General features: G+C 41.8%; 1 protein-coding gene across 2 annotated transcripts in view; it reads left to right on the top strand.

The window, feature by feature from the left end:
* The window catches only part of zmat4a (zinc finger, matrin-type 4a), a 96,777-nt gene that overhangs the window by 65,808 nt on the left and 18,310 nt on the right, over positions 1-12,659 (top strand). For both annotated transcript variants that reach the window (XM_068311467.1, XM_068311468.1), the window contains one exon: positions 5,448-5,669. In XM_068311467.1, the coding sequence (XP_068167568.1) occupies positions 5,448-5,669 (222 nt within the window). The remainder of the gene's footprint in view (positions 1-5,447; positions 5,670-12,659) is intronic.

The raw sequence follows: 12,659 nt of genomic DNA, 5'->3' as shown, positions 1-12,659 counted from the left end.
ATGGGTATCCAGGAGCAGACAGGGTCAAACCTCTTAAAGTACGGTGAAATCTGGGAACAGGCAGAGTCAAAATCCATAAAGCAACACCTAATCTGAGAACAGATGGGGTCAAAGTACGGGTATGAAGTCTGTCGAACAGACTTGACCTTGGATACATGGAAAGCGGGGTGAAACCATGGGCTGTTTTAGCCCCCATCTCTGGGGCCACTATTTTACTCACAAAAACCAACATAAAGTCCTTATATTCAGTATACACAATTATATCACAGAGGTATGTAAATTATTATTATTATTATTATTATTATTATTATTATTATTATTATTATTATTATTATTATTATTATTATTATATTATTATTATTATTATTTTCATGTTAACACTTTAAAGACAGTAACTCTAAATGCTTGACAAGAGAGGACAGTAGGTGTGTGTCCCTCAACCATTATCGAAGGCTTTGTTTTTCTTCAGTGGAATGATATCCAGACTATTTCCTGCTTATGTCTATAACATAATATAATAGATGACAAAACAAAAGCAAGTAAAAAGATTTCAGATGCATTTATATGACATAATTTCTGGTTGAGACGGACACCTCTGTGTCTCTTGATCCCCATTTTCCTCGGACAAATAGTCTTTTCCTTACCGATAGTCATCTAAACATTATAGTTGTTTTGCTGATTTGCTTTCCATCTTCTGCAAACACTCCCCAGAGGAAAACAGAATTTATTTAATGTCCTGCCTCACACCAGCACAGTTTGTTGAGAGAGGAGAGAGCGTGAAAAACCAAAGAGCAGAATTCTCAGAAGAAATTAATGGCTTCATTACTGAAGCTGAATCTCCTCACATTTTCATTTTTAAATTCTGCTCGCACTAAATAGATCTGGTTCCTAATGCTTCTCTGTTTGCCAGGGGAAAAGGAGGTTTTGCTTGTAAACACAAGTCACTGCAGCAGAAATGAAATATTGAGATCTACTATGAAGGGATTATTTAGCTTTCCGTTGGTCACTGATGAATTAATCTTCACACAAGCTGCTCTCATAAAGCGTAAATCAGGGAAACAACTGAAGAAGTAACTTACACTTGATTTAAAAAGTCTGCTGACAAAGCGAATGCCGTATCTACACAGAACAACATGAGGACCAACAATCTGCAATGAGGGTTTTTTTGCACCAAAGCCTCCATTTGTTCTGAATTCCTCATCATTAATAGCCCAAAGCTGCTCCGCTGTTAATTAAATACATTTTCATTCATGTGAAAATAAGGCTGTTTATTTCAAGCCCTCTTTTGAAATATAAGCTCCTCAACTAGTAAGAGTGGTGTGCATCTCCCTGGAGACGAGCGCTAAGTGATTTCAATATGACTAATTGCTGTCACAGAAAACGTCTGTACTTGAAGGGGAGAGCCGCATCATTCTGCCCTGCAGTGGGTTGATCGCCTACACATGGTCACACATAGTTCTTGTAGTGGTTATAACACGTTATGACTTTATAGCAGGGGTGTCCAAAACTTTCTGTTAGGAGGGATTTGATCATGTGAATTTGTACGAGGGCAAACGGTCCCTGATGACATTTAAAATCTACTTTCATAATGGTCGCTGCAATGAATTCTACATTTTACTATCGAGAATGACATTGACCTAGTTTGCCAAAGGTGAAGGTCATCATCACATTTTGTGCCTCCGGCTTCCTGAAAATGTTGCTTTTTGTTTTGTGATTGTATCTCATCCGGTTTCTGTACCTTAAAAGGTATAAAAGGGAAGATTTGACCTTGACCTAGCTTTTCAAGGTCAAGGCTGGGATCTATTTTCCATCCCCTTACCTCTGTGAATATAACGCCTTTTGTTTCATCCTTATATCTTATCTGGTTTCTGATATATGTGCATGGGTTCTGTATAGATAGGTTCTTCTCCTTCTGAAGTGTCCTTCACCCTCACATTTATCCAATAAACTGTTTCAGCATCTCTGAGTGTCCTCTGACTAAGCAGCCACATGGCTGCCATGCTAACATGTGACGTGTGTGCTGTTTGAGTTGACGATGATACATCAAGACCATCAGGCCTGGATGATTCACATCCTCATGCACTAATGATTCTCCCAAAAAAGATGTTCTTCTTGGACGTCAATGTCAGAAGAAATGTAGGAAAAAAGCTCCACTCATCTCAGAGGTGGTGTCCTCAGTGCTGGAACACTGTCTGTCCAAATGTGTGCAGAAATAAGATCCAGTTTCATCTCATTGATTCTTCAACCTATAATACATATATTTATAGATTTTTTTCCAGTTTAAATTGTCCTTTAAGCAGCAGGTATGCTGTGACGTCATCGCCATCTGCCTCCTGGTGATGGCTACGAGCCCTGCTCTCTGAAATGAGCTGAAGCCTCCATCAAAACTCAGAGGGGTGTTAAACAGCACGGCTCTAATGATGCACTAAATGGGAAGCAAGTGTTTAATTCGTCTGTGTGCCTGCTGGGTTATCTATGAGACTAGAGAGCAATCCTGCAATAACACATCATGTCATGAAGGAGTAGTCTGCCACCTTCTAGTCGTAAATACTTCAGGTAAACTGGTGAGGACAATGATGTGTGAGCGGAACGTTGAACCAGACTGATCACACTTTGAGGATGAGGATACTGTATGGACAGTTTGCACTGATGATGATACATGACCTGTGGTTGGGTCTTGTAACCTTATTCCATTTAATCCTAGGTATTTCCACAGCCATTTGTTTAGTCTCCTGTTTAATCTTAGGGATTTATGCTAGTCCCTAAAATGAGTTGAGGTTCAAACCCTCAGCATGAGCCCTACCGTTACTTGCTACCCAAAGCTATGTAATGCACTTTAGTGCATCTCAGCTCGATGCATTGGTTTTTAAGCCGAGGACCTCTCATGAGACATTCCCACTGATATCATGTTTACGTGCCGCTTCAAAGCGGTGATGTGTTGGAATGGTCAGAGTCCGTCCGTTCGCCCGTTGGTTAGTTAGTCCACCAAATATCTTCGCAACCGTTGCAGATAGAAAGATGAAACAAAAAGCGCATTACTCGGGCAGCAAAGGGGATGAGAATGAGATGATGACCTTGACCTTGAGAAAAGTAGGTCAAGGTCAAATTACAACTTTTGTACTCTCAGGAACCGGATAAGATAAAACGAAGAGGGAGAAGGCCAGAGTGAGTAAGACCATAGGTCAAACCTAGTGATTTGATCAATGACAGAAGATCAGAGCACTAGCTTTGATCTTTGACCTATGTAAGTAGGTCAGGTAAAAATTTAAATTCAGGGGAAAATAAACTTCAGGATTGTGTATGCCATGTTGTGGGATGTTGCAGTCTGTGACTGCTTTGGTTCTAGTTCTAAAATTTGTTTGTTTGGACATTAATAGTGTCAATATCCCCAATTCTGCTTCAGTTTTTCATCACTTTGTGAGTCATTAGATCACGGTACCTTTCCCCTGTGTCCCTTGGTATTGTCCCTTGGTATGGTTTGCTGGTTATTTCAAACATCTCGATGGCAAATGGAGATATCACAACCAGAAACAAAACCACACACTAGTTTGGCAAATCTTGGGGAGGCTAGACTACTTATCATCCTCGGTGCGTATCTAAGCTCCAGGCACACTGTGAATCTGTGATTCAGTTTGTGGCAGCAAGAACGTGCTAAGATGTTGTTGTGGAGACAGCTGTTGTCTACCTTCTTGTTTTTGCGTCATCTCCACAAACAACACTTACAGTCTTCCTCTTTTCTTCTGTTTTCACATCATGTCACACCTGTCTCTGCAAGAGACGTGCAAACAGCTTTTCGTTCCGTGCGAGCCGTGTCTTAAGCCACCAAATGTTGTTTCCTTACTGATTATCTCGGGAGGATGTGATCACATTCACACAGAAAGAGACGCTGCAGGAAGGCTGGTTTAAGTCATCGTATTCTGCACACCTCAGTCTAATTTCCACTGAGAAAGGCAACCCACTCCAACCCCCATCCAACCCCCTACGGACCTCTGTTCTGTAGCTAACCTCATTGACCCCAATTCAAATTAAATTAAGTCTGACAGTTTGCGTTGACCTATTAGAGGGTGAGGTCCTCCAATAAGCACAGAGTCCCCTCAAATCCTGCACAACAGCCCAGTCCTGTGGGTGAGAGGCCGCCGCCGTAGCGCTTGTGACTCATGGAAGGCTTGACTCAGAGTAAACGCTGCAAAACGCTGACAGTTAAGGGTCCAGATTTTTCACTTTGAAATGTTGACTGGTGTAATGGAACAAAATGGGACAGCATTAAATGTTGACTTTGGGTGATCTGAGCATTGGAGTGTTAAAACTGATTACGTTGATATCGCTGCTTGGCGTCAGGGCGCGCTCAGTGCGACGCGGCGTTTGTTCGGGGTTAATGCACTCATCCATGCATGAAGGTACAAGTGGGGAGCCACAAGGAGAGCAGGCTCTTTAATCCATTTGCCAAGTAGAATTTAGGTTTTCCTTTTCAGGCATTTAATGGTGATAGCAGCTTGTTATTTCGAGGCTTTGCTCTCGCCGGACCACAGTCAGTGTTACGTAGCCGCAGATCAGGCCTCATTAAAACCCTTACATTGTTATCTGTCTGCTGGCTACACATTGCCACTCAGGGTTTGTTGACATCCATTTACTTGTCTGCAATCTCTTTAATGAAACTAAAAATATTCCGACCATAGCCCACTTTAAACACTTTACAATGAAGCTGTTCGATCCTAAAGCGTAATCCATTCACTGACAATTTGGATATTCACCTCTTTATTCAACTCTAACAATGTAATTACTAAAAGGCAAACAACAACAAAAGGCTTTAAGCAAATCAGAATCATTTCAGTTAGACAGATAAGCCCTGGTCAAAATATGACCAACATACTTTTATGTTGGGATGATTTTTCAAAACTGGGACATTGAGTTACAGTAGATTATTCATAATACAATTGATGTGCTTGGCTTTATCTGCTATCTTTATTCATGAGGAGTTCATGATAGTTCCATAAAAAATAATAAATAATAAATAAATCTGTATATCGATATGTTTGTATCTTTACGGTGGGGATAACTTTATTTCTAAGGAGTATTTAGAATATTGTCAGTTACAATTTCTTAATCAAAGATCATTGGACTACATGAATGTATGAAGACTAAAATAATACAACTCAGTAGTCCTCCATCCAAAGATTAAGAATTATATAAATAAATACACTAATGTCATATTATTGTGCAGACAAATCATTGCATGAAGCTGCAGTCATAGCCTGCAGGCCTTCATTAGTTTCTATAGACTGACATTGTGAGACTGAGTTTTAATTAGCTGCAAAGCAGAAGACCCTGACAAGAGTGAAGATAAGAGAAGACTCATGATGGAGGAGAGGGTTTGTTGGTTTCTCTTAACTGGTGACATAGACGACGTCTAGAACCTGACTGTTGTTTGTTTTCCTGCTCTTCTTCAGAGGCATCGCCCAGTCCTCTAAAGAGCTCCCCAGAAACGTCCCCGGTGACCTTCCCACGACAGCGCCGCGACTCCGACCGCTACTGCCAGCTATGCAACGCCTGGTTCAACAACCCCGGCATGGCTCAGCAACACTACGACGGCAAGAAGCACAAGAAGAACGCTGCCAGGGCAGACCTGCTGGAGCAACTGGGCAAGACTCTGGACATGGGCGAGATGAAAGGTAACGTCTGTATTGTTGAAATGTTGACCTGTTAATGTGGTTCTAAATCAAGAATAGCTTTAGGAAAGTCTGAGACAGACTTTTCATTTGGCGTTATAAAGTATTGTGGCAGTTTCAAACGGATGTGTTGTCAGGAAGCCCTAAATGTTGATCTAACATAGAAGCCTAAAGTCAATCCCTTGCCAAGCTTTTCATGGTCTTCTGGCCACAACGGTGCCACTATTAGTCTCCATCAGGCTCCATTCTGATGTTCATTAACGGAACTGAACTCTCATCCCTCCCAGGGATGAACGCCATGTCGCATTAGCCAACCTGCTAACTTTCTGTACGTAATGAGTGGGCTTTTTGTTTTAGCAAACTTGTATTGGCTCAACACAAGTGTAGATATTTTATAAAATTTAATTTCAGGTTCTGGATAGAGAACTGTGTCCAACAATGGGAAATTATTTGTAATTTTAGAGTTGATCCTGATTATTTTCTAATCACTGTTAATCCAAAATATTTTAAAACCCTCAGACGGGTATAAACTATCACTTGATATAATTTGGACTCAGACAAAATGTGTTAGCTTAAATAGTTAAAAAAAATTTACTGCATTGCGATATTATTAGATAATTAGATCACAAACCAATCACCAGCGTAAGAGGGTTTATCAGTACTATTTACTATAAGTCCTTCACTTCTGTTTGCTTTATTATTATCTACCTGACAGGTTGTAGATATTTGTTGCTTTGCCAGTCGTATCAATGTGTTTAACAGTAGTAGTTTCAAAAATAAAAGTCCAGATAGACCGTACATGTAATGAGACTGAGTTGTGGGTTATAAAAGTACACTGAAATGAAAAAGACAGGTTCGTAGCTGGGCAGGTTTTAATGTTGTACAGTCATTCATGCTCATGTTGAATTGTTGCATTTTGTAAATCAAAAAAAAGACAATAGTCTAGTATTTTAATCTTCTACCCAGTTTTATGTGGAGAGACGTTGATCATCTGCGTATTTAACTAAAGGGAAGTACCGCTGGCCGGACCTGTCAGCACAGCTCCAGCGGTCCGTTGTGTCAGACGTTGTTCATTTTACAGAGGAGAAAACCTTTTGCTCGTCCTCTCCCAGTCACCAGATGTCAATAATAATTATACAATATTATTGTAGTTGGTTGATGGCCGGCTGCCAGAAGAGCAGAGGGAGCCCAGAGGTGTTATAAAGGGCATTGTTGCGTGACCGCGCAGAATGGGAAAAGCCAGTCCTCACAGCTGATTGGACACAGGCCCTTAACTACAAGTCTGATTGGTTTTTGTGTTTTGTGTGTTTTATTTGCTGCCTGTAGGTACAGTTTTATCTGGTTGAGGGAAAACTGAACCGCTGCAGACAGTCCAGTGTCCTGATGCTGGTTATGCCGTTTTTTGTATTTAACATCTTTTACAGTTGCAGCACAATTAACCGATGAAGGGCCAGAGGTGAAAGGCCAGCTCCCTGTCATCAGTGAGATCAGAATCAGAATCCTTTATTAATCCCTCGAAGGGGAAATTGCTTTTGGTTACACTCACTCCAAGTAGAACACAGTAAAAAGAGACACGAGTAGATAAGTGATGACTGATACAGTAAAGAAGCAGAAGGTTTTATTTGGTTTAGATTATAGGCAAAAGACAATTATTATTACAACAAGAACCAAAGCAGTCACAGACTGCAACATCCCCCGACAGCCCCGAATTCAAAATTTTACCCTGACCTTCTTCCATGGGTCAAAGATCAAAGCTAGTGCTCTGACCTACTGTCACTGATCAAAGCTTTGATGTACGGTCCTACTCACACTGGCCTTCTCCCTCGTCTTTCTATCTAATCAGGTTCCTGAGTGTACAAAAGTTGAAATTTGACCTTGACCTAGTTTTCTCAAGGTCAAGGTCATCATCTCATTTTCATCCCCTTTGCTGCCTCAGTAACGTGTTTTTAGTTTAATCTTTCTGTCTGCAACCGTTGTGAAGATATTTGATGGACAGACGGACGAACAGACGAACACTGACAATTACAAAATATTACCGCTTTGAAGCGGTTATGTAGTTGTTCAATAGGGCTCCACGGTGCACTGGCGTCACGTACAGAGTGTACCCTGCCTCGTGCCCCGAGTCTGCTCGGATAGACTCCAGGAACCCCTTTAGACTGTATACTACATTTTAACTACAGTCCTTTGCTTCACTGTGATTTCAACCTGGAGTCATGAACTCTTCCTCGCCCCAAGACTTAATCCATCCCTACCGTTGACTTAATCCCGTTTGTTTTGCTGCGGAGGAGACCGATTTGCCCACATCGCCCCTCATTACGGGGGAGTCTGAAGGTGTCAGCATGCTAGTTGCACCGTTCAGCACTTGGGCTAACGACTATTTCTCCCTGGCGATTGTCAATTAGTAATGAAGTGGCAAATCATCCTATCAGCCAAAACCAGCACCGTTAGCCTGTGGAGAAGAGGATGGAACCTCGACAGGTTTAGCGGGTGGCGAGACAGTCTCAACCAATGAGGGGAGGGAGAAACTGCAGCACTTTTTTATGGTTCTTTTTTTGAGTTTCTGTCTTCCCGTCTCTGCTCCCCATTGCCTCTCTGGGACCTCTAGAATGTCGTCAAACTATCCTCAATGGACGGAGCAAATGTGCAGTCTGACTCCGAAGATTGCTAGAGATGAATTATTGAACAGCTCCCATAAAGGAAAGGATGCCATTTTTCAGGAGTCTGCATATTGTTGTTTGTTATACAGCGCTGTGGAGTTATGGAAGGTTTCAGGCAAAAGAAAACCGAAAGAGACTGAATGCATGGCCGGTCCATTAGCGCGCCACTGTTCCGCTGTTTGATTTAAAGAGGACGTGAACCTACAAGGGTCAAATGTAGAATCTACAGCTAGCTCTTTGCTCCAACTACTGCATGATAAAAAAAAAAAAGACACAACAACTTTGTTCTTTAAAAAGAGGTCTTTAAACTTTTATAGCTACCTGTGTATACAGAACTCATGCAGTTATGCATTTATCCATTAAAGTATATGAGAAAATAGCAGCATCCTGTCAGTGCTCACCTGCGAAATGGTTTCACGTCTGGTTTCAGGTTTTTAGGTATACTTTCTAAAGCTCATCTGTTCACAGCTTATAGTGAATAATGTGGACATTTACTGTAAGAGTAAGGACTGTAGTGCTTACCGAACGGCAAATTAAATGGGAAGTTCATTTGCATAGTCCGTTAAAACATTAATGTGGACTGATTGTGTAAGCACTTTTCTCTGGTGATCAGTGCAGAGGCGTTAGTGTGTTTTACTCAAGCATAATTATAGTTAAATTGTTATTTTCCTGAAATTAAGACAAATAGAAGCCATTTCAAAGTGGTGAATGTTAAATGCTAAATGGGCTGTACATATAGGGCCTTTCTACAGTAGAGACAATAACGGTTTAAAACACAAGCCAACACTCATCCATTGTGGCTCGGTCCAACGCTCCTTAATGAAGCATTAACCATTCACAAAACCACTCAGACACCAGTGGAAGAGCCAATGGGAGCCGTTTGGGGTTCGGTATTGCCTGAGGACACCTGGACATGTAGACTGCAGGTCTGGGTTACCAGGTAACATTTTTGAACTCATTGTTCTGTACTTTTAGTTTGGTCACACCACCACATCCCATGGTCTATGTAGGTATGGGCCACAATTTTCAAAGTCCATCAAACGCCAACCAGACACGTTAATAAAATTTCATTCATTGCATAACGTCCTGTTTCCGAAAGCCCCATTATAATGAAGAATGATGGAGATGAAGAAGCCAGTCAATGCCTCAGGGGTGACAGAGTTTGAACCAGATGGATGAAATGCAGGGATTTCTGTCTTTTTTTCACATTGAGATAATATTTTACTTAAGTGGGGACGGATGAGGTTAACACTTCATCATTACTGCTGTCATTAACAGTAAAGGATGGGATGCACAGATGACAAGGAGCTAATTGCTTTGCTCAGAAACTCTACACTAATCTCTCTACACTAATCTCTCTACACTAATAGTCACAGACTGCAATGTCCTGCAACACCCCAAAGATCAGAGCTAGTGCTCTGACCTACTGTCATTGATCAAAGCACTAGCTTTGATCTATGGTCTTACACTGGTCTTCTCCCTCGTCTTTCTATCTTTTCCAGTTCCTAAGTGTGCAAAATTTGAAATCATCTCATCTTCATCCCCTTTGCTGCCTGAGTCATGTGCTTTTGGTTTCATCTTCCTATCTGCAACGGTTGTGAAGACATTTGGTGGACGGACTAACGGACGGACTAACGGACGAACACACAAACGCTGACAATTACAATACATCACCGCTTTGAAGCAGGATGTAAAAACACAGATCACATCCCAACAATTAGGTTTGTACTGGACCCTGAAAATATATTTTTTTCCTGTCAGACAGTCTTCTGTTGTACTGAGAGGCAGGTCTGTGATGGAGAGTCTTTTTAAACCTCATTTCATTACAATGAAGGAACATGGCCCTTGAGATGATGACAAATTCCTACAAACTAAAGGAATACACAAAAAGATGATTGCTAATCAATTCTCTGAAATGCATCAGAGTGAATTTGGAACTTTAAGAGACTGAAACATCTACTACCTTATATTCTGTCTCCACGCTGCAGCTTAATGAACCTGGAGCCCCTGCATCTCTTCCTCATCACTGGTGGGCCTTTCTGAGTGAAGAATCAGCCTGGTTCAGGGTGATAAGCCCCATTCAGACAGCTTCCATTGTGGTCCTGGCGCGCCTCTATTCTGCCTTGACATTCTGTTTGAATGCAGTGAAGTACTGGGGTGTCAATTTGTTCCACTTCTGGAATGCCTGTGGAGACAGTAACAGGCACCGGGATGAATGGAGTGTACAGGCATGGGGAGGGGAAGGTGTGTGTCGTCGCATCCATATGTTCAGGTGTGAGAAGACTTCATTCTGCGGTAACGACAGGAAGTCCTTTATTTGAAGAACAAGCACAGAAGACGCGATCGTCTTTCATGCTTGCCTCTGCGCCTTACGTCATGCTTCTTAATGTTTCATGATGGAGTCGAGTTAAAATGAGAGAAAAGGATGGAGTCAGGTCAGAGAGAGTGGCTGGCTGTAACAGATGCCAGCTGTTTGTGACGAGGTGATGGCAGCCATGATCACAAGTCCAAGTCAAGTCATGCATAAATCCTCCTTCTCTGGCTGAAATGACCCGATGGGACGCATTCAGCTCTCGCCTCTCCAGACGGCGTTGAAGATCGCTCGTCGGCGTCCTGTTGTTTGTCACATGCTCATCACATGCAGAGCGACGGTACCAAGACACACACCTGCCTCGGTTGGGACAGAATGTGACTTTTTTTTGCGGAACGTTTGCCTCCAGCGGCTGAATTAGTTCATCTCCCTGAGGAGACTCCCACCCAGTAACATGAATGATAAAGAGTCGCCAGAGGCTGTACGGCTGAAGCTTCATGTTTTCACTGAATTACTCAAAGTATAAAGCAGTTGCTTGCAACAATTACACACACTTTATTACATTCTAGAACAGAGCGCCCAGACAGTTAAATCAGTGAAGTACACCCAGTTACTCATTTTCAGCACCACACACATCACTGTTAAGACCCTTTTTAATAGCATATGTGTGCATTCAGGTTTAAGTGTCGCTGTGGGAAACAACTGTAAAAATGAATTTTTGGCGACCAGTAAATTCTCACCCTTGTGTGCAGAGTCCCGTTTTCTTTTATACCCATACAATAGCGCTGTGAAGCGGTGTGGTTCTGTAAATGTGTCTGCATTTCATTTATAAATCATCTCAATGTTGCTTCATAGGGAAACACAGGGAAATAAAGAGTCTTTTCTACTTATTTTACCGAACCAAATTATTTCAAGGCCTTGTGAAAAATATTATAGCACAGGTTCTGTAGTTTATATAAATCTACATTATGATTCACCAAGAAGCGTGTGCGGGCAGGATGGAACGGGTGGAGGAAAGTGTCAGGTGTGATGTGTGATAGAAGAGTTTCAGCTAAAATGAAAGGAAAGGTGTACAAAACTGTGGTGAGACCAGCGATGTTGTTTGGTCTAGAGACAGTGTCCCTGAGGAAAAGACAGGAGACAGAGCTGGAGGTAGCAGAGATGAAGATGCTGAGGTTCTCTCTGGGAGTGACCAGGATGGATAGGATCAGGAATGAGTACATCAGAGGGACAGCACATGTTAGAGGTTCTGGAGATAAAGTCAGAGAGGCCAGACTGAGATGGTTTGGACATGTCCAGAGGAGAGATAGTGAATATATTGGTAGAAGGATGCTGAGTTTTGAACTGCCAGGCAGGAGGCCTAGAGGAAGACCAAAGAGGAGGTTTATGGATGTAGTGAAAGAGGACATGAAGGTAGTTGGTGTGAGAGAAGAGGATGCAAAGGACAGGGTTAGATGGAGGACACTGATTCACTGTGGTGAACCCTGAAGGGAAAAGCTGAAAGGAGAAGAAGAAGATTATGAATCACTAACTATAACCACCAAAACTAACCACCGCCACAGTAGTAGAATAATTGACCTGATACAGCTGGAGCCACAGGTGAAAACCAGTGAAAATTAGCAGGAAAAATATGTGGAATAAAGTCAGGATCACTTAAAATGTTATAATAGTTCTCTTTCAGATTGTGTCTGTAAACAACAGTGAGAAATACAGTATTTCCCGCACTATAAGGCGCACTGGACTATAAGGCGCACCCTCAATAATTTGTTTGTTTTATAATTTATTTCATATATAAGGCTCAGACAGTCATGATTGTGTTCATGACTTCCTGACTACCTTTGAATGGCTCCTATTGTTATGTCAATAATCCATTCTGAGCCTCATCAAGGAAACCTGATCACTTGATCACTTTGCCATCTTAGAAAGAAGTCAACACACATATTAAAAAACCTGACATTAAAAACTGGTTAAATTCATTACGAGTGCAGTCAGTGCGAACAGAGCGGATTATTTCCTGATCTGAAG

This window comes from Antennarius striatus, chromosome 3, assembly GCF_040054535.1.
Source record: "Antennarius striatus isolate MH-2024 chromosome 3, ASM4005453v1, whole genome shotgun sequence".
In the NCBI taxonomy this organism is placed as follows: domain Eukaryota; kingdom Metazoa; phylum Chordata; class Actinopteri; order Lophiiformes; family Antennariidae; genus Antennarius; species Antennarius striatus.
Note: the sequence above shows the minus strand (reverse complement) of the source record. Positions and strands in the feature narration are given on the sequence as shown.